Genomic DNA, 17,741 nt, shown 5'->3' on the forward strand with positions numbered 1-17,741 from the left:
ACTACAGCTAAGAAACCCTTAGACCTTCTTCTCAGCAGCAAACCTGTATATCCCAACCTCTTAACTAGTTTCAGTTCAGTTCAGTTGCTCAGTCGTGCCCGACTCTTTACGACCCCATGAATCGCAGCACGCCAGGCCTCCCTGTCCATCACCAACTCCCGGAGTGTTGTGTTTAACAACTCCCGGAGTTCACTCAAACTCATGTCCATCGAGTCGGTGATGCCATCCAGCCATCTCATCCTCTGTCGTCCCCTTTTCCTCCTGCCTCCAATCCCTCCCAGCGTCTGAGACTTTTCCAATGAGTCAACTCTTCGCATGAGTTTCAACTTTAGCATCATTCCTTCCAAAGAACACCCAGGGCTGATCTCCTTTAGAATGGACTGGTTGGATCTCCTTGCAGTCCAAGGGACTCTCAAGAGTCTTCTCCAATACCACAGTTCAAAAACACCAATTCTTCGGCGCTCAGCTTTCTTCACAGTCCAACTCTCACATCTATACATGGCATTTCCAACAAAGCCAGAGTGGAAGCCCTCAACACTTCTTCTCACCTCCAGGTGGCGCTCCTGAGGGACAGAGAACGCAGATGTGTCCAACTCTGAAGCCAGGGAGTGTATGCTGCCTCCCTTCCAAGTCCCATAGACCTTATCACAGTTTTAGTAATGGCAAAGGTTTCAATAGGGCAAAGGCAACATACATTATTAACTCTCCCCATGGTACCAGCGAGTACACCATGTGAAATACTGGGCTGAATGAAACACAAACTGGAATCAAGACTGCCAGGAGAAATATCAACAGCCTTAGATATCTAGATGATACCTAATGGCAAAAAGCAAAGAGGAACTAAACAGCCTCTTCATGAAGGTGAAGGAAGAGAGTGAAAAAAACTGGCTTAAATTCAACACTCAAAATCTAAGATCATGGCATCCAGTCCTATCAATTCATGGCAAATAGATGGGGAAAAAGTGGAAACAGTGACTGATCTTTTCTAGGTCTCCAAAATCACTGCGGATGGTGACTGCAGCCATGAAATTAAAAGATGCTTGCTCCTTGGAAAAAAGGCTATGACACCCCTGTGCTGTGCCTAGTCAATCAGTTGTGTCCAACTGTTTGAGACCCCATGGACTGTAGCCCACCAAGCTCCTCTGTCCATGGGAATTCTCCAGGCAAGAGTACTGGACTGGGTTGCTGTGCCCTCTTTCAGGGGATTTTCCCAAGCCAGGGATTGAACCCAGGTCTCCTGTATTGCAGGTGGATTCTTTACCAACTGAGCTACCAAGGAAGCCTAGACAGCGTATTAAAAAGCAGAGACATTTTCCCCACAGAGGTCCATATAGTCAAAGCTATGGTTTTTCCAATAGTCATGTACAGATGTGAGAGTTGGACTATAAAGAAGGTTGTGCGCCAAAGAATTGATGCTTTTGAATTGTGTTGCAGGAGAACTCTTGAGAGTCCCTTGGACAGCATGGAGATCAAACCAGTCAGTCCTAAAGGAAATCAACCCTAAATATTCATTGGAAGGACTGATGCTGAAGCTGAAGCTCCAATATTTTGGCCACTTGACGCTAAGAGCTGACTCACTGGAAAAGACCCTCGTGGTGGGAAAAGTTGAGTGCAAGAGAAGGGGGCCGACAGAGGATTAGATGGTTGGATAGCATTATCAACAAATGGACAGGAGTTGGAGCAAACTCTGGGAAATAGTGAAGGACAGGGAAGCCTGGCGTGCTGCAGCCCATAGGGTCAGGAAGAGTCGGATATGACTGAGAGGTTGAACAACAACGCTACCAACACACCATCTCTTCCCAGCTGCACGACCATGTCCAGGTACCGCCAGTTGGTGGATTCTCTAAATGGAAAATAGCATCTGGGTGCTGATGTGACAGAGGCATGACCTTCTTCCGGTCCAGGTGTATCAATTCACACTAAATGGATGGAGGGAAGAGTGGCTCACACTCAGCCAGGTCTCAGCTTCCCGTTCCTTTTCTGGACCAAAACTAACAGGTGCCTCCCGAAAGTGCTGTACAAATGTGGGCTCATTCGCTCTTGCTCTTGAAGCAACTCACTTGCTCGTCTGTTAGTCAATGTCAGTCACTGTCAGTGAGTCAGAGTCAGTGGCAAAGGGCAGGCCCATCGGTCAATCAGTCAGAACCCAGTTGAATCGGTTCTTATGGTAGGTCGCTCTGTACCGGTCTTTCCGGCCACGCGAACCCTGGGTTGTCTGTAGGAAAATCTTCGCTCGTGACAGACTCCACATCCTCAGGCTCCGCCTCTTCGCTTTCTTATCCAACCATAGGTCTCTGCCACACAGGAGTACACGCCCCCCAGGTCACATCCAGTCACAGGCCCCGCTCTTCCGAAACTCTGCCCTATCAGAGGCCTAGCTCTCCAGGACTCTCCCGCCCTCTGTGAGGCCACGCCTCCATTATGGACCTCCCTCCACGGCCCCTCCTTCCTTAGGAGTCCTGTCCAATGATACGCCCTTCCTTTCACAAACCCCGCCCCCAGGTCTGCTTTTCCCAGGCCCAGACCCTACCAGGCAGACGCGGCGGATGACGGTATCGAGTCGCGCCCCGAGAAGGTCACACGGGATCCTCCAGCATGGCGGCGGCGGCGCTGCGGGCAGGCTGTTGCCGCTGCCCGCGGGTGAGCAGATATGCGGGGCCAGGAGGGCGGGACTAGGGAGCTCCGGACTGGCGACCTCCAGGATCTCGTTGTCCCGAGTTCTTTGACCTCTTTGCCCCCTTCCCTGGACTCCGCGAGAGACTCAGAGTTTGGTCACTGGGTCAGCCGAGGCCGGGGCGGGGGCCCGGTAACGTGGGGCCTGGAGCTAGGCCTGAGGGCGGGGGAGCCGAGACTGTCCGGCCGGGGGCAGTAATGCATGGAGCCGCCGGGGGCAGTAATGTATGATCGCCCCTCATTTCTGGCTGACCCCACGTGTACCGAGGAGTGAATGGTGACCGTGGCGCTCCATGGAGAAGCAGTGGCGAGGAAAAGGCAGAAAACCGTGACAGTCACGGCTCGGCTTAATACGCTTCGTCCGCAACCGGGAGCACTTTCCGTCTTTCCTCCTAATCCTCTGAAAGTACGGGAGGTAGTTGTCGCCCTGGCTGAGAATCTGGGCTCACAGATGCCTTGGGGGTCAAGGCGTATAAAGTGCATTGGGACAATAGTACTCACGTTGCTACTATTTGATGCTATCTCAACAGGTTAGGAAACTGGGAGCTCAGTCGTGCTAAGCAAGCTGCCCACAGTCTCAGAGCTAGCAGGGTGGTTGACCTGGCCCAAAGCTCAGGTCAGGAAGGAAAGTTATCTCACAGGAATCTGAGTGTCAGGAGAAACAAGGTGTTTCTGACTCAGGGCAGAGCTTTTCTTCTGGACTGATTGTCTTTTGAGTCAGGGTTTGAAGGCTGCGTGTACAGGTGTTTGATTTGGGCACAAGACAAAAGAGGAGCCACCTTCAGGTTCCGTCCTCCTGTGGGGTTTTCCTTCCCAATTAGAGAGCGATCGGCTTCAACTTCAGACTGCTGCTGACGTCGGTGGCTCTAGGATCAATGGCTGTAGGCATTTAAAAGAAGAAAACAACAAAGCAATTAAAACAAAAGTTTCGATAACTCACAGGAGTTACTCTTGAGTAGCTATAGGAGATCATGGCATCTGTGTAAGTCTGTATGTTGCTTAGAGTTCCTGGAGACAGGAAGCATGGAACAGGATGAGGAGAGGCGCAGGGATTGTAGAAATGGAAATGTGATTTTGTCAGGTCATTGACATCCATGTTACTGGCTCCATGCTGGGTGCTAGGATGCAGCATTGAACAGGACCTACATGGAGCTTCCCTCCTGGAGCTTAAGTTCATCATTTGGTCAGAGAAGAAATGCCTTTCACATGAGGTTAGCAGCATCTCTCTGCCCAGGTGACTCCCGTAAGTTGCTCTGCTCACATCCCAAGCCTGGATCAGGACATCGTAGGTTTATTGCAGGGTCGTGCCTGGGACAGTAAGTTATCAGTGTGTGCCTCTGAAAGCCCAGGCCTCTGGTCCTCCGAGGCCGCAGAAGTAGAGAAGGCTGGTTGCTACCAGCATCAAGGCTCCGCATGCCCATTTTCAGACTAAGGCCTTAAATCAGACTGGCACATTTAGCCTTTAGCGTTCTTCCACCATAGGTTGGCATAGGACCCATCTGGTTTCCCCTAGGTTCAGAGTCGGGACGGTACATGTAGGCCCTGCAGGTACAGTTCCAAGATTTTCTCTTTCTACCAGATTCCACTGGCTTCTCATAATTTGAGAAGATGGTCGAGCATCAAGCATGCAGGTGGGATGGGATAAAAATCGTCAGATGAGTCTTAGCAATCTCTGCTCTTTTAGGTGGCCTATTTCATTCCTTCCTCATCACCCTCTGGTCTAAACGGATCTTTATCTCTTCTCCCTCGATTAGAGATGTGTTGGCAGCGGAGTCCATCTACTGTCCAGCCACAATCTAGTGCCACTGCCCCATGGTTCCTACCAGCTGCCCAGGCCTAGTGGAGAGCTGACCCTGGTGAGTGACTCAAGATGTGAGCCAGCTGGCTGGAAGGGGAGATGTGAGGGTCAGGCATAGGTGACAGAAGAGGCCTGCAGGATGCTGCCCACACTGCCGGGGCCTCTGATGGGCAGGCCTTCTGGAGTCACAGAGCCCAGTGGGCCTGGTGCTTTTGGTATCTGGAAGTGCTCGGCACACTGTGGGTGGGGCTCCTGCCTCCCAGAGTGGACTGGGATCCCTGTAGCGGAGCTGAAATGCACCACCTACTGGGTCGCACGTCTGGGTCCTTCAAGCAAAGCTGGGCCTTGCTTCTGGGAGACGGCCCCATGGGCATTTGCATTCATAGAGTCACACATCTTCTGGAGCTGGGTTTCCCCAGGCTAGACCATCCTTACCTTTATTTTTTTTATTGTATTTATTTATAAAACTTTTACATTTATATTTTTATACAAAATTTCTGTAATTTTGTTTTTATGTAATTTTATATTTATATATTTATATAATGTTTTTATATTTTTATAAAGTTTATATATATAATTTGCATAATTTTATTTATAGCTGTCCTGGGTCTTGGTTGCTATGCTTGGGGCTTTCTCTGGTTGCAGCGAGTGGGGGCTACTCTCTAGTTGCCGTGCGCGGGCTTCTCGTTGTGTCGGCTTTTCTCGTTGCAGAGCATACCCTCTAGGGCTCGGAGGCTGCGGTAATTGTGGCACCAGGGTTTAGTTGCCCCACAGCAGGTGGGATCTTCCCGGATCAGGGATCGAATCCATGTCCCCTGCATTGGCAGGTGGATTCTAAACCACTGGACCACCAGGGAAGCCCCGATATCTCTCTTAATCTTGACGTTGTTTGTCAGAAATAGCATTTCCTAGAGCTTTTGCCCTCTCCATCACTCCTCCTCAACCATGCTTCTGCTGGTGTGTCACCACCATGGGGAGGAAAGCCCCAAACTTCACACTGACTCCACTTCCACATCCTTGAGCAGCTCACACCCTCCCTTTCTTTTGAGTCTCAGCACAGCCCTCTAGTTACCTGTGCCAGCCTGTCTCCCCAGCCGTGTCCTCGGGCTGTTGTAGGTGTGGGATGTGTCTTTCCCATTAGTTGTCCACATCTCTGATCTGCCCTGCCCCCCACCACTACCACCCAGTCCCCAGTCCTGGGGTGAATGGTGGGGCTGCTGTGAGCTGAGGCAGTCCCTGACACTCTTGGAACCTGGATTTCCCCTAGCGAAGGGCTGGCCAGGACCCATCTGGACCAGACAGCTGCCTGCCAGCACCAGGCCTGGCCACCCCACCTCTGGGGCAGCACCCAGATTTTCTGCCTCTTTTGCTGGGGCTTGATAGCAGCCAGGGGGGCTGTTGCCCCGAAACTGGTAGGGTGAGTCCCCAGGCCTGGTGGGGACCCCGCACACCCTCAGAAGTGGGAGCAGCCAAGCACACGTGGCCATGTCCCCGTGACCTGAGTCACTCGCTCACAATCATTTCTGAAGCTTTCTCTTTCCTGAGCCTGTGAAGGAGGAGAAGCCAGGATCTAAACCCAGCTGTGTCTGACCCCAAAGCCCATGAATTGGGCAGGGCAGTGCATGGAGTGGGGCCTCATGTGGGATCTTCCTGGACCAGGGATCAAACCCATGTCCCCTGCACTGGCAGGCAGATTCTTATCTTCTGTGCCACCAGGGAAGTGGTGGCTTCATTTCTTTTTATTGCTGAATAATGTCTTGTTGTCTGGGTGCTCCACAGTTTATCACCTAATAGTTTTTTAGTGTGCCTCTTCTACTCTTCTGCAAAGAGAGAGCTCTTCATTGTTAAACCTGTATCAACAGAAAATAGAAAATTAAAAAAAAAAAACATCCTTTGTCTCTTTCTACATTCTTTCTAGTCCAAATCCTATTCCTCTGGAAGCAGAAAAGGCTTTCTCTCTGGCTTGCTCGATAACATCAAACAGGAATTAGCCAAAAACAAAGAAATGAAAGAAAGTATAAAAAAGTTCCGAGATGAGGCCAAGAAGCTGGAAGAGTCAGATGCACTCCAGGAAGCCAGGAGGAAATACGTGAGTCCCCTTCGCGACTCGTCTCTGAACAGACTTATTGGCCAACCCAGTATGTTAATCACTGATTAACCTCTCTCACCTCTTACTTGCTCCCTGGAGCCAGGAATTCCTGTAGCACAGTGCCCCGGCTGTCAGGGTCCCTGATGATGGGGAGTAAGGGGGCCGGGGGAGCCACTCAGCCTGTCAGGTCTGTGGTGAGCCTGCAGCATCCTCTGCACACAGACCAGCACATGGGGGGCTTTCTGGACCTCCTGTGTCAGAATCTGCATTGTGGGGGAGGCTCAAGAGAGGGGGACATGTGTGTACTTACGGCTGACTCGCACTGCTCTACAGGAGAAACCAACACAACATTGTAAAGCAACCATCTCCAATTAAAAATAAATAAAAAAGGAAAAAAAAAAAGAAGAATCTACATCTCCATAGATCTCTCAGGCACTAGGTTTGAGATGTGTACTCCGGAGGGCCTCTGAGTGCAATGGGTAGAAAGTGGGTTCCAGGGCTAGTGTAATTGTTACATGGTCATTTGGCCAAAAACTTGGATTTTTCCATTAGAGCGTACGGAAACACCCAAACAACTTTCAGCTGCCTGTGAATGGGCCTGTAGCCCTTTATCTGTCTGCCCGCGAGGGCTCTGTGAGCCCTGCCATCTCCCCTGTGGGTGGCTGAGCCTGGAGTGTGGGCGCTTGCCCCGGATGCCCCAGGTCCCTCGGTGTTTCGCTGTGTTGACCCCCGATCCCGGGCTGCTGGCGCAGTGAGGCCTGTTCCCTCCGAGTCTCCGCTAAACTCTCTGTGGGGGATTCCACCCTATGGGAGAGCGCCCTTCCTTGTCATGAAGGAAGAGGAGTGGGCTGAGGGGCCACCTGGGGGCAGAGGAGGCTGAGGTTGAGGCAGGGTGCCTGGGTGGGGGCAGAGTGGGAACAGCACCCCACCACCACCGCCCTCAACATATCACTGATGAGCAGGTAGAAGAGTTCACCCGCTGCCACCCAGAGAGAGATTCGGGGCCTGGGGCTTTGTGCTCAGGAGGGTCCTTGTCCAGGATTCATGCCAGGCTGAGGGGCAGCCAGGGACCCTGGGCAGAAGGGAGGGACCCGTTGGGCAGGCTGAGGGGGAGGGGCAAGAGAAACAGAGGTGTCTGGGGAGGAAGGGACTGCTGAGAAAATGCTGCTTTGGACTGTGCATCACAACACAGAGACACAATGTCCTTCCCCCTAGAGAACCATTGAATCGGAAACCCTGCGGACAAGCGAGGTGATCAGGAAGAAGCTGGGGGAGATCACAGGCACCGTCAAGGAGGTAATGGCCTCAGGGCTCCCAGGGCCTCTTACCCGAGGCTGCAGGGCCTGTTTGTTCCCACCTCTGGCAGAGGAGTTGGGGGGCGGGGGCGGTGCTGGGAGCCTCAGGAAGAACTGGCAGCCAGCACTGTGTAGGCTGGGGTGGTGAGCAGCCTGTTCACTCCAGAGGCTTTCCGGAGTCCAGGATGCCCTCAGGAAGGAGGGCGACGTCAGACCAGCCCACTGGCCTGTAGTTCACTGGCCTGCTTAAGTTAGAAGCCTCTGTGCTACAATCAGGAGGGTCAAATGAGGATGTTTTTCTTCCCTCCTTAGGATAGGAGGTGAGTACTTTGCCTCCAAGGGTGGAGGTGGGAGTGACTTTCCTGGAGGGCTTTCTTCTTTGTTGCTTCTCTTTGGTTTTTCTGTTCTCCTGGGCTGGAGAGAGGGACCTGCCTGCTAAGTCACTTCAGTCTTGTGACCCATGGACTGTAGCCCTCTGTCCAGGCTCCCTGTCCATGGGATTCTCCAGGCAAGAATACTGGAGTGGGTGGCCATGCCCTTTTCCAGGGGATCCTTCCAACCTAGGGATCGAACTCGAGTCTCCTGCATCTCCAGGAGAGAGGGGCAGGGCTTTGAGGCCAGCCCAGCTCCATGTACACCTCCTCACCTTCTTCCTGCCTCCCTGCCACCTGTGGGTGCCACTCCTATGTATCCTGGGAGAGCTGGGGCTCCTGTCTGCTCCGTGCCTGCAGCCCCAGGCCCAGTGCCCCAGAGGTCATAGGCACCCTTCTCGAGCATGCACATACCCGTCACAGCTCCATCAGCCAGACAAACTCAGGCTGCCTGCTCCCACCCCTCTTTGGCCTGGTTGGCCCTTAGCCCTGGGGGAGCTCCTGCCAGCCCCCAGCCTATGCCACGTTGACACCTCCCCTTTCTCTGTCTCAGTAGAGTCTTGACGAAGTCAGTAAAAGTGACCTTGGCCGGAAAATCAAGGAAGGTGTGGAAGAAGCAGCCAAGACCGCCAAGCAGTCTGCCGAGTCAGTGTCCAAAGGCGGGGAGAGGCTTGGCCGGACTGCTGCCTTCAAAGCCCTCTCCCAGGTAAGCTGGGCTGCGCTCGTGCCTGCGGGCACTCGAGACTCTGTCCCGCTCCCAGCCCCCAGGAGCCGAGTTCCCATCTCTGGGCTCAGCCCTCCCAGCTGGGTGGTCTTGGGCAAATTGTGGCCCCTAGGGAGCTACGGGTTACCAGACCGAGAGCTCCAGCCCGTAGTCAGTGGCTGACACCCTTAGGTCTGGCCCAGAACCCCGAGACTATCACTCCCGGTCACTTGAGGTCCTGAATTCCTTCTGTGAAGACCTTACCTCACACTGGGCCCTCTGCTGGCCACAGGGCCACAGGAGAGAAGGTCTGAGTTGCTGCTCTCAAAGGATCGCAGGGCAGGCATGGGGACAGGGAAGGGGCAGGCAGTCCTGAGTAACAACAGGAGCGTCCAGGGGCTGCTCCAGGCCAGGGGAGCAGGCATAGCCAGCTCGGGGCACCGGGGCCAACTGGCTGTGACCAGAGCCACTGCAGGGGCCTGGGGGCCACACGGAAGAGTTCAGGTTTTATCCTGAAAGCACAGCCGCCAACGAGGACTCGGGCAGCGGCTCAGAGGTGGCTGGAGAGTGTCTGGGGTGTTGGGGCCGGGAGGGAAATGGGTTCCAGAGGTTTGGGAAGTCGGGATCCACAGACTGGGTCAGCCTGGATAGGGGTCATGGGGCAGGGGCCGCTCAGGATGCCCCTCCAGTTGCTGGTTTCTCCCCAGCTGAAGGGAGGTTTCCAGGGAGACGGGGAATCGACCTCAGAATGTGAGGGTCGTCTGGAGGCTGCTCTTAGAGCAGGGGTTGGTGGGGATCGGGGGGAGTCAGGGGCAGAAGTCAGATAGCCAGGGTCTTCTCCCGGCAGCGAGCGTCTGCCTCCCCCCCGAGGCTCCGACAAATCCTTGGCCTGAACCTGCAAGGCAGGTGACCTTGAGACCTGGAGCTAGGGTGGGTGTACAGCTTCTGGTCGGGGGTTGCCCAACTCCTACATGCCCGGCTGTGCTCTGCAGGGCGTGGAGTCTGTCAAGAAGGAGATCGACGAGAGTGTCCTGGGACAGACCGGGCCCTATCGGCGACCGGAGCGGCTCCGGAAAAGGAAGGAGTTTGCTGGAGAGAAATTCAAGGAAGAGAAAGTGTTTGAGGCCAATGAGTAGGTACCAGACCGGTCAGGGGCCTTCCCGCCCCGTCTCCACCTCCCTTTTTAGCCACCTGCAGTGTTGTCTGTCTCTGAGGACCACACAGGGTTCCGACCCGAATCTGCTTGTGGGGTTTCTTTCTCCCCAGGGTTCCCTGGCTCCCTGAGAGAATGGAGGTGGGAAGGGATGGGCAGGGGAAATGAGAAGGCAGGAGGCCGGGAGGTGAGGCCAGGGTCATCACACTGTCTGACTGGTCCCTCTCCCCGTGGGAGCGGCCCCTGCACTGCGCTCACTGGCTTCCCTGGTCTTCCCCAGAGAGGCACTGGGGGTCGTGCTGCACAAGGATTCCAAGTGGTACCAGCAGTGGAAGGACTTCAGGGACAACAATGTGGTATTCAATCGTGAGTGTCCCCATCTCAGAACGGCCCAACGGCAGGGCGGTGAGAGACACTCACTGAGCGCTCCCCGGGGGCGGACACCACACAGAGGAGGAGGCTGGGGTCTGAGGGGGCCAGGCACTGCAGCAGAGTCACCCAGCGTGTGAGCAGTGGAGTGTGGGCCTCAGGAGGCCCGAGGGGAAGCACCCAGTACATCTTGGGCGGCAGGGGCTCTGCTGTCGGGCCTGGGTCACCATCTTGACTAGAGCCAGTGTGGCTGTGGGGCAGGCAGGTATGAGTGTCCCCCACCCCCCCATCCCCACCCCGATGGTGCAGCTGTGGATTTGGCCCTTACACACCCTGCCTCACAAGCCAGGAACCAGCTCAAGGCCCAGCATGCTCTGCCCACTCTAGGGCACCTGGCTTCCCTCGCACTGACAGGGAGCCTGTCCGTCATCCCATGGTGATTCCCAGGAGCCTGTGTTTCCTTTGCAGTGAAAGCAGCTGCCAATGGAGGTGGCCCCCCCACGGTTCACACAGCCCCCCAAGGTCATGGTGGCAGGGTCTCCACACCCCCACCCTGAGGTTGACCCACAGGCCCTGGTCTCTTGAGGAAGAAGCAGCCTCGGAGAGGCCCCCTCAGTTACCCAGTCTGCTCGGGGAGGGGGCTGTGATGGAGTAGGGGTGTCTTTCTGGAAGGGCCCTGACCCTACCCGCCACCTGCCACAGGGTTCTTTGAGATGAAGATGAAGTATGACGAGAGCGACAATGCCTTCATCCGGGCATCCCGTGTGCTAACAGACAAGGTCACGGATTTGCTGGGTGAGTGGGCTGCCCCAAGACATCCCCTCACCCTGAGCCAGCAAGGGGGCAGTCTCAGGCCCTCACTGCCCTGCCGGCTCGGCCATCCCAGGGGGCCTGTTCTCGAAGACAGAGATGTCAGAGGTGCTCACAGAGATCCTGCGTGTGGACCCCGCCTTTGACAAGGACCGCTTCCTGCAGCAGTGCGAGAACGACATCATCCCCAACGTCCTGGAGGTGGGTGTGCGCCTGGCTAGGTGTTCTGCCTTTTCCCTGCCACGTCCCTGCCCCTCCATGGCCACCAGCCCTGGCTAGAGCCTGGGAGTCCTGCAGCCCAGTGCATACAGAGGCCTGTGGCGTGGCCTAGTGGGACTGCAGGGAGCGTCCCCCCACCTCCTGCCCCCCAGTCCTCTGTAAACATCTGATCCCTCCTCCTGGGGCCCTTCTCCCTCCTCCGTGTTCTCAGCTTCCTCAGGACACTCAGGGCAGGGCTGGGAGGAGGTGAAAAGGTAGCATCTCCCAAAAGCAGCAGCCCGAGCCCAGGCAGGATCCTCTGGGGTGAAGTCATCTCAGCCCCCACCCCCACCATGCTCTGTGGTTCCCCCACAGCGCCCCCTACCCCCCAGGACCCTCACCACATCCTGTTGCTGTGGCAGCTTCTCTCCTTGCACCCTGAGAGCCCTCCCCCACACTCCCCCTCTGCCCCGTCCCTCCTGGGCCAGGCCATCTAGAGCTTTGTCCCCAGGGCAGGCAGGCTGCCCCTGCATGGCCACCTTGGCTCAGTTTCCAGGCTGGGACCAGACCTCCGACCACTGCCACCTTCCCCTTCCTTCCTGCAGACCCTGGGGACCCACTCTGGGCTGCCCCACTGTTAGCTGCGGGAGCTCCCCTCCCACTGCCCCAGCCTGGCCAGGTCTCCCCTCCCCAGACTTGGACCCCAGGGTGGGGCTGGGAGGCTGCAAGGAAAGGGTCTCCCTGGAGAACATTCTCTAGCAGTATCTCCCTGCCTCCAAAGCCCACTCATTCTCATACTTGATTTTTTGTCTTTCCCTTTTTAGGCCATGATTTCTGGGGAACTCGACATTCTCAAAGACTGGTGCTATGAAGCTGTGAGTGCTTGCTGGCTTTTTTTTTTTCCTGTTTAGGCCTAAGAAGAAATAACAATTTGGAGGAGATCTGCTTGGGTGGCTCCATCCAGGAAGAGCTCGATGGGGATGGGAGTGTCGGGGCTGGGGGTGGCTGCAGGCTGGGGATCCAGGGGTCAGGGAAGTGGGTGGAAAGGGATACTGGAGAACCCTGGGGTGCATCAGATGTTCACTCTGTGCATGGGGGTCACAGGTGCTGGCCAGCAAGTGGGGTGTGAGGCCCCATGGCCCCCCTTCCCAAGGCCAGGGTTACATCACTGGGCTCATCCCTTGGGAATCAAGAGGGTGCTTTGGGGACACCAAAGCAGAGCTCCCACACAGGCGGCATTGGATGGATTCATTAGCTGTTTTTCTCATCACGAGATCCTCAAACATAGATCCAAGCAGACATTGATATATTTCTGCGTGGGTAAGAGCTGCGTGTCTTAAGGAGGCCTAGCTGGAGCTCCAACTCCAGGTCCCAGGCCACAGGAAGGGCTGGGCTGCGTGGTGACGGGTCAGGCGGCCTTGGGAGCACCCCGTCTGCCCCGTCCCTTCCTGGCAGCCTGCTTGTCCCCACGGGGCCACCTTGCCCCATCCTTCTGGCTCCCTGACCTGTGTCTTCTGGGAGTTTGTTTTTCTTCACCCCCAGCTTCTTGATACTAAATAATCCAGAATCTCTTTTGGCTGATTCTCTGCTGTACCCAGCTCACAAACAAGTTGGGAAAAGCAGAGGAGAAGATGTCAGGTTTTCTTTTTAAATACTCCCCTGCACGGTGACTAATCCAGCAGGCGTTTATGAGTGGGTTGGTTTTTTTTTTTTTTTTTTAACTTTGGGACTGTTAAGATGTGACTGGTTATCTCTACCCGCGAGCTGCTGCTGGTGCCCCTAGAAACACAGCTGAAGTTGAAGCCACTCACCCCAGGGCGTTCTGAGAATGTCATCTTTAAGAAAGCACACCAGAACTCAGATTGGCACCTTTTTTTTTCTTTTCATTTGGTGGGTCCGTTAGTTGCATAAAAAGTGGGTGCTGTTGGAATGTCTTCCATTGAGATGCGAGATTGCCATATCCCAGGCTTGGGAGCAGGCACAAGAGGGCTATGGTGTCTTTGCCCCCATAGGAGAAACAGGCTGCCTGTGGCCGAAAGCCACCCACAGGCGCTGGTCAAGGAGAAGCAGGCAGACCCAGGCAGCTCACCCCAGCGCAGCCGTGGGGCAGGATGAATCCTAGAAAAAAGCGTTTGGTTCCAGGCCAGGATCCACAGGAGAATGTTCTGCATCAGCCAGAGAGGCCTCAACTTACCTCTCTGGGAGCATGTTCCTGTTTGCGTTCCAGGAGCATTCCCGACCTCACTGATTAATACCGCTTTCAATAGTGGTGATACGGTGTTGTCTTGGTAATGAGAGGGAAGTGTGTGACTCGCGCCAGCAAGAGGGTGGCACCAGCCTGCCTGATCCTGGCATCTGTCACTCCTGGCGCGAGAGCCCTTTTTGGGAGGTACACAAGCTGAAAGCTTGAAACCCTGCCTGTGAGCCCACTACTGGCCTGGGGTGTGTGGTGCCCCCGGCTCCTAGGTGCCTTGGCATGGCTTGCTCGAGGGTAACCGGTCCCATGGGCATGTTCGGCTTCTTGTTGCAGACCTACAGCCAACTGGCCCACCCAATCCAGCAGGCCAAGGCTCTGGGCCTCCAGTTCCACTCCCGCATCCTGGACATTGACCACATCGATGTGAGTGCCTCTTCCAGGGTGGCGGGGAGGGGCAGGGGTGCTTCTCTGAATTGTGCTCAGCTGGGAAGGGTGAGTTCCTTGTCCCTGGAGGAGTAGGGTCGCTTTCACTGAAGGGTTTCCATAGTCCTGGAGTTGGGAATTCTCAAGCAAGTGGTGGCCCAGGGGTGCTGCTGCCCAGATCCCGGGACTCCTGAGGCCAGGACTCTCACTGAGAAAGGTGGGGGCTCTTTTGGGACCGCTCAGGCCCCCACTGGTCTCTCGGCCACGACTCTGTGGGGAGCCCACACCCATATGGAAGACGGGTGGCTCTGAGAGGCCTCTGTGTGTCCACAAAGCCTCAGTCCAGGGATCCTGTCCGATTCTGCTTACAGTTGGGAAGTTCCCACTGGAAACAGACCAGTGGGAGGCGGTAGGCCTGGGGTGCTGAAGCTCGGGTCTGCCCCTGGATGGGGGCTGCAAGGAAGGCACCAGGGACCACTCTCTGAGGCCCATCCACCTTGTCCCCACCCCCTGCAGCTGGCCATGGGCAAGATGATGGAGCAGGGGCCAGTGCTGATCATCACCTTCCAGGCCCAGATGGTGATGGTGATCAAGAACCCCAAAGGCGAAGTGGTCGAGGGTGACCCGGTAAGTGGGCAGGAAGGGAGGGGCAGGGCACGCACTGAGTTCCCTGCAGTGCAGGGCACCAGGACGGCATGTTGCTCTGGGCCTGGTGGAGGTCAGAGGGCCACTGGTCTGTCTGGTTTGACCAAGTCCTGAGTCCCAGCCTCTGCCCCAGCCTTTGCTCTGGATCCCAGACCCAGGCCAACACCCCAGACCCGCTCCCTGCTCCCTCCCAGCCCTGACCTGGCTGCAGCATCACCCTGCCCTCCTTCTGGTGTGGGTACCGGGTGCTCCCTGCCTCCAGCCCTCACCCTTCCTGGGTTCCGCAGGACAAGGTACTGCGAATGCTGTATGTGTGGGCTCTCTGCCGAGACCAGGACGAGCTGAACCCCTATGCAGCCTGGCGGCTCCTGGACATCTCAGCCTCCAGCACAGAGCAGGTCCTCTGAGCATGGCGGCCATGCCCGGGCCCTCCAGGGCTGACCCTCACTGTGGACATGCAGGGAACTGGCGTCCACCTGCAGCAGCCAGAGCTCTGGGGACAGGACTGTCAGCTCTGCCCCTGCTCGGCCAGGCCAGCTGCAACACCGGCTGGATGGAGCGGGGAGGGTAGGGGGCTGCATCGGCCCCCTGGTGGCTGCTGGCCTGCGGGCCTCAGACCAGGCACTCCCTCCCAGGACTGAGCAGTGGGGCCTGGGCCCACTGGCCACATCAGCCAGGCCATTTTAGCTCTTTTTTTTTTTTTAAACAGTGCCCTTGTTATCCTGTATATAAGTGGAGATTTGGAAATAATAAATCACCAAAGTGCAAGAGAACAACTTGGGTTGTCCAGGGTGTCTGTCACTGGGGTGGGGGAGCTGGGACTGAGGAGGAGGTGGCCAGCCCAGTGGTGATGAGGAGGCGGTCATGGTGACTAAAGAAGCTGCAACAGAAGAGGGGGTGGCTTTACCTGGGCAAGACCCTGCCCACCCTAGCTATGTGTGGGGGTGAGGGGGGACAATGACAAGGAAAGCTATGGAGGTTTTCGGTGACCTGGGTGGGGTCTCTTGAAGGTTGGGGTCCCTGGGGCCAGGGGACCTTTAGCGCTGGAATGAGTTTTGGGGGCACTGGGATCCTCCAAACAGGGAAACTGAGAGGTCAGTTGCAGAGGAGAATGGGAGTGTGGGAGCTGAAGTCGGGCTGGGAGGTTTAGGAGTACTGGTTGGGGTGGGAGGGTGAAGTCCTTGGTGCTCACGGTTCTTTGGGGCTGGTGGTCTATGCCTCGAGCGGCTCGGGGCGGGGCCCGGTTTTCCCGGTGGGCGGGGCGGGGTCGCGGGCGCGAGCGCCGCTCCCTGCGCAGCCTCCGCCCCCCGCGGCGGCCCCGCCCCCCCGTCGCCATGGGAACAGCCGCGGCGGCCCGGCTCGCGCGCTGCTCGCCTGCCTCGGTCTCCGCGGCTCCAGGGGCGGGTGGGGTGGGCAGAGCCGGGGTCGCCGCCGCGGAGAGGCCAAGAGCGGACAGGGTGCGGGTCCCGGAAGACAGCGAGGCTGCCGGGCGTTGGGTCCCGGTCCCGGTTCAGGCCAGGGTGAGGGGCGCGGCGGGACGGGGGTGGTGGGGGAGGGGGGTCCCCGGGACGCAAGAACAAAGGGAGTGGGGCGGGGGAGCCGGGTCTAGCCCCCGCCACCTCCCCAGACCGCGCGTTCGCACCTGTTGTGCGCGGACCGGCCGGGTCGGGGTTTTCTCTCCTTGTTCATAGCGTCCCCACCTGCGAGCACGCCCGGAGTTGGGTGCTCGCGGGCCGGGCATGGGCGTAGCCCCGGGACTGAGGCGCAGGCGGGGGCTGGGGCTCCGCAGGGAGTGGGGGGGCGGCGGCGGGAGGGGACGATGCGGGGGCGAGGGAGGTCGCAGCTTCATCCCCGCATCCCGGGCGGGCCTCTCCTCCCCAGGGCGCGCGGCGATGTGAGCCATGAGCGCGACGTGGACCCTGTCCCCCGAGCCGCTGCCACCGTCTACGGGGCCCCCGGTGGGTGCGGGCCTGGACGCGGAGCAGCGCACCGTGTTCGCCTTCGTGCTGTGCCTGCTCGTGGTGCTGGTGCTGCTGATGGTGCGCTGCGTGCGTATCCTGCTCGACCCCTACAGCCGCATGCCCGCCTCGTCCTGGACCGACCACAAGGAGGCGCTCGAGCGCGGGCAGTTCGACTACGCGCTGGTCTGAGCTGTGCGGCGCCCCTGGCCGGCCCTCGGCGGGGTCTGTCTCCCAGGGCAGATTTGACGAGGGGCGCCGCCAGGCCTGGACCGCGCTCGGGATCCTGCCCCGCGAGCCCGCAGCCCGAGTGGGGAGGGCATGAGGAGAAGTCCAAGCCCTCCCCCCTCAGACCCCTCCCATCTTCCCTCCTGGCCAGGCCGGAGCCCCACTTCGTGCCTTTATCCTGCCCTGTCCCACCCCTCCGCCCCCAGCGTGTAGGTGTTTCTTTGCTGTTGTCCTGCCGCCTAGCAGCATGAGTGTCCTGTCCACTCCTGTATTCAGAGACCCCCGTATCCTTTCCCTTTCTCCTTGTTCTGTGACCATCCTCACTCCCCACCGCGCGCAACCCCGCCCGTAAGCGCTGAGCCCCTCCTCGGGCTCCGGCTTGCGAGGCAGGCTCTCCTGGGCTCACGGGGTGGGATACTGCAGACCAATATGCCCTGCGCGGCCTGCTCCGGAGACAGAGCCTGAAGAGCGACAATGGCTGCTGTATCCAGGATGGGTGGCTCCTTCCACGGGAGGAGAGGGCAGACAGGTTCCCTCGTGCCCCCAGCCCAGGCCCCAGTTCAGGTCAGCGCGCCCCTCCCTCTGTTACCACCTCCACCCTTCTTTGGCTCGCCTGCTACCTCCCCCTGATCCCTCTGCCACACCCCCTCCCCAGACCCTCCTCTGGCCTCTCACTCCTCCTTGCCTCTGAGCCCATGCTGTTAATAAAAGCTATTATTGAGCGCTTACTGCATGCCAAGCAGTGTGCTGAGGTAGAGACTCTGCACTTCGGCCTCTTGTATTTTCAGGATCTTGTTAGCATCGTCATTCTACAGGCCTGGGGACTCGGGT

The 17,741-nt window shown here is 57.3% G+C and overlaps 2 protein-coding genes across 3 annotated transcripts; both read left to right on the forward strand.

Moving 5' to 3' along the window:
- The first annotated feature begins 2,517 nt into the window (after positions 1 to 2,517).
- TIMM44 (translocase of inner mitochondrial membrane 44) lies at positions 2,518 to 15,494 on the forward strand. Its single transcript, XM_027547547.1, has 13 exons — positions 2,518 to 2,640; positions 4,428 to 4,529; positions 6,390 to 6,560; positions 7,776 to 7,856; positions 8,783 to 8,932; positions 9,922 to 10,061; positions 10,363 to 10,448; positions 11,154 to 11,246; positions 11,338 to 11,462; positions 12,284 to 12,334; positions 13,990 to 14,079; positions 14,596 to 14,706; positions 15,012 to 15,494. Exons 1-13 carry the CDS (start codon positions 2,596 to 2,598, stop codon positions 15,129 to 15,131), a joined length of 1,365 nt encoding a protein of 454 aa, XP_027403348.1. The 5' UTR covers positions 2,518 to 2,595; the 3' UTR covers positions 15,132 to 15,494.
- CTXN1 (cortexin 1) lies at positions 14,619 to 17,669 on the forward strand. Of its 2 annotated transcripts, none has more exons than XM_027547549.1 (2): positions 14,619 to 14,706; positions 16,606 to 17,669. In XM_027547549.1, the coding sequence occupies exon 2, from the start codon at positions 16,626 to 16,628 to the stop codon at positions 16,872 to 16,874; it is 249 nt and encodes an 82-aa protein (XP_027403350.1). In that variant the 5' UTR covers positions 14,619 to 14,706; positions 16,606 to 16,625; the 3' UTR covers positions 16,875 to 17,669. The 2 variants fall into 2 exon arrangements, with proteins under 2 accessions (XP_027403350.1, XP_027403349.1); XM_027547548.1 differs by lacking the exon at positions 14,619 to 14,706 and adding an exon at positions 16,066 to 16,244.
- Positions 17,670 to 17,741: the final 72 nt, after the last annotated feature.

This window comes from Bos indicus x Bos taurus, chromosome 7, assembly GCF_003369695.1.
Source record: "Bos indicus x Bos taurus breed Angus x Brahman F1 hybrid chromosome 7, Bos_hybrid_MaternalHap_v2.0, whole genome shotgun sequence".
Classification (NCBI taxonomy): domain Eukaryota; kingdom Metazoa; phylum Chordata; class Mammalia; order Artiodactyla; family Bovidae; genus Bos; species Bos indicus x Bos taurus.

Excerpts from the sequence above, each read along its gene's own strand:
- TIMM44 (XM_027547547.1), top strand. The coding sequence starts at position 2,596 with ATGGCGGCGGCGGCGCTGCGGGCAGGCTGTTGCCGCTGCCCGCGG. Across the intron at positions 11,463-12,283 it reads TCATCCCCAACGTCCTGGAG|GCCATGATTTCTGGGGAACT; the intron begins GTGGGTGTGCGC and ends TTCCCTTTTTAG. Across the intron at positions 14,080-14,595 it reads TGGACATTGACCACATCGAT|CTGGCCATGGGCAAGATGAT; the intron begins GTGAGTGCCTCT and ends CACCCCCTGCAG.
- CTXN1 (XM_027547549.1), top strand. The coding sequence starts at position 16,626 with ATGAGCGCGACGTGGACCCTGTCCCCCGAGCCGCTGCCACCGTCTACG.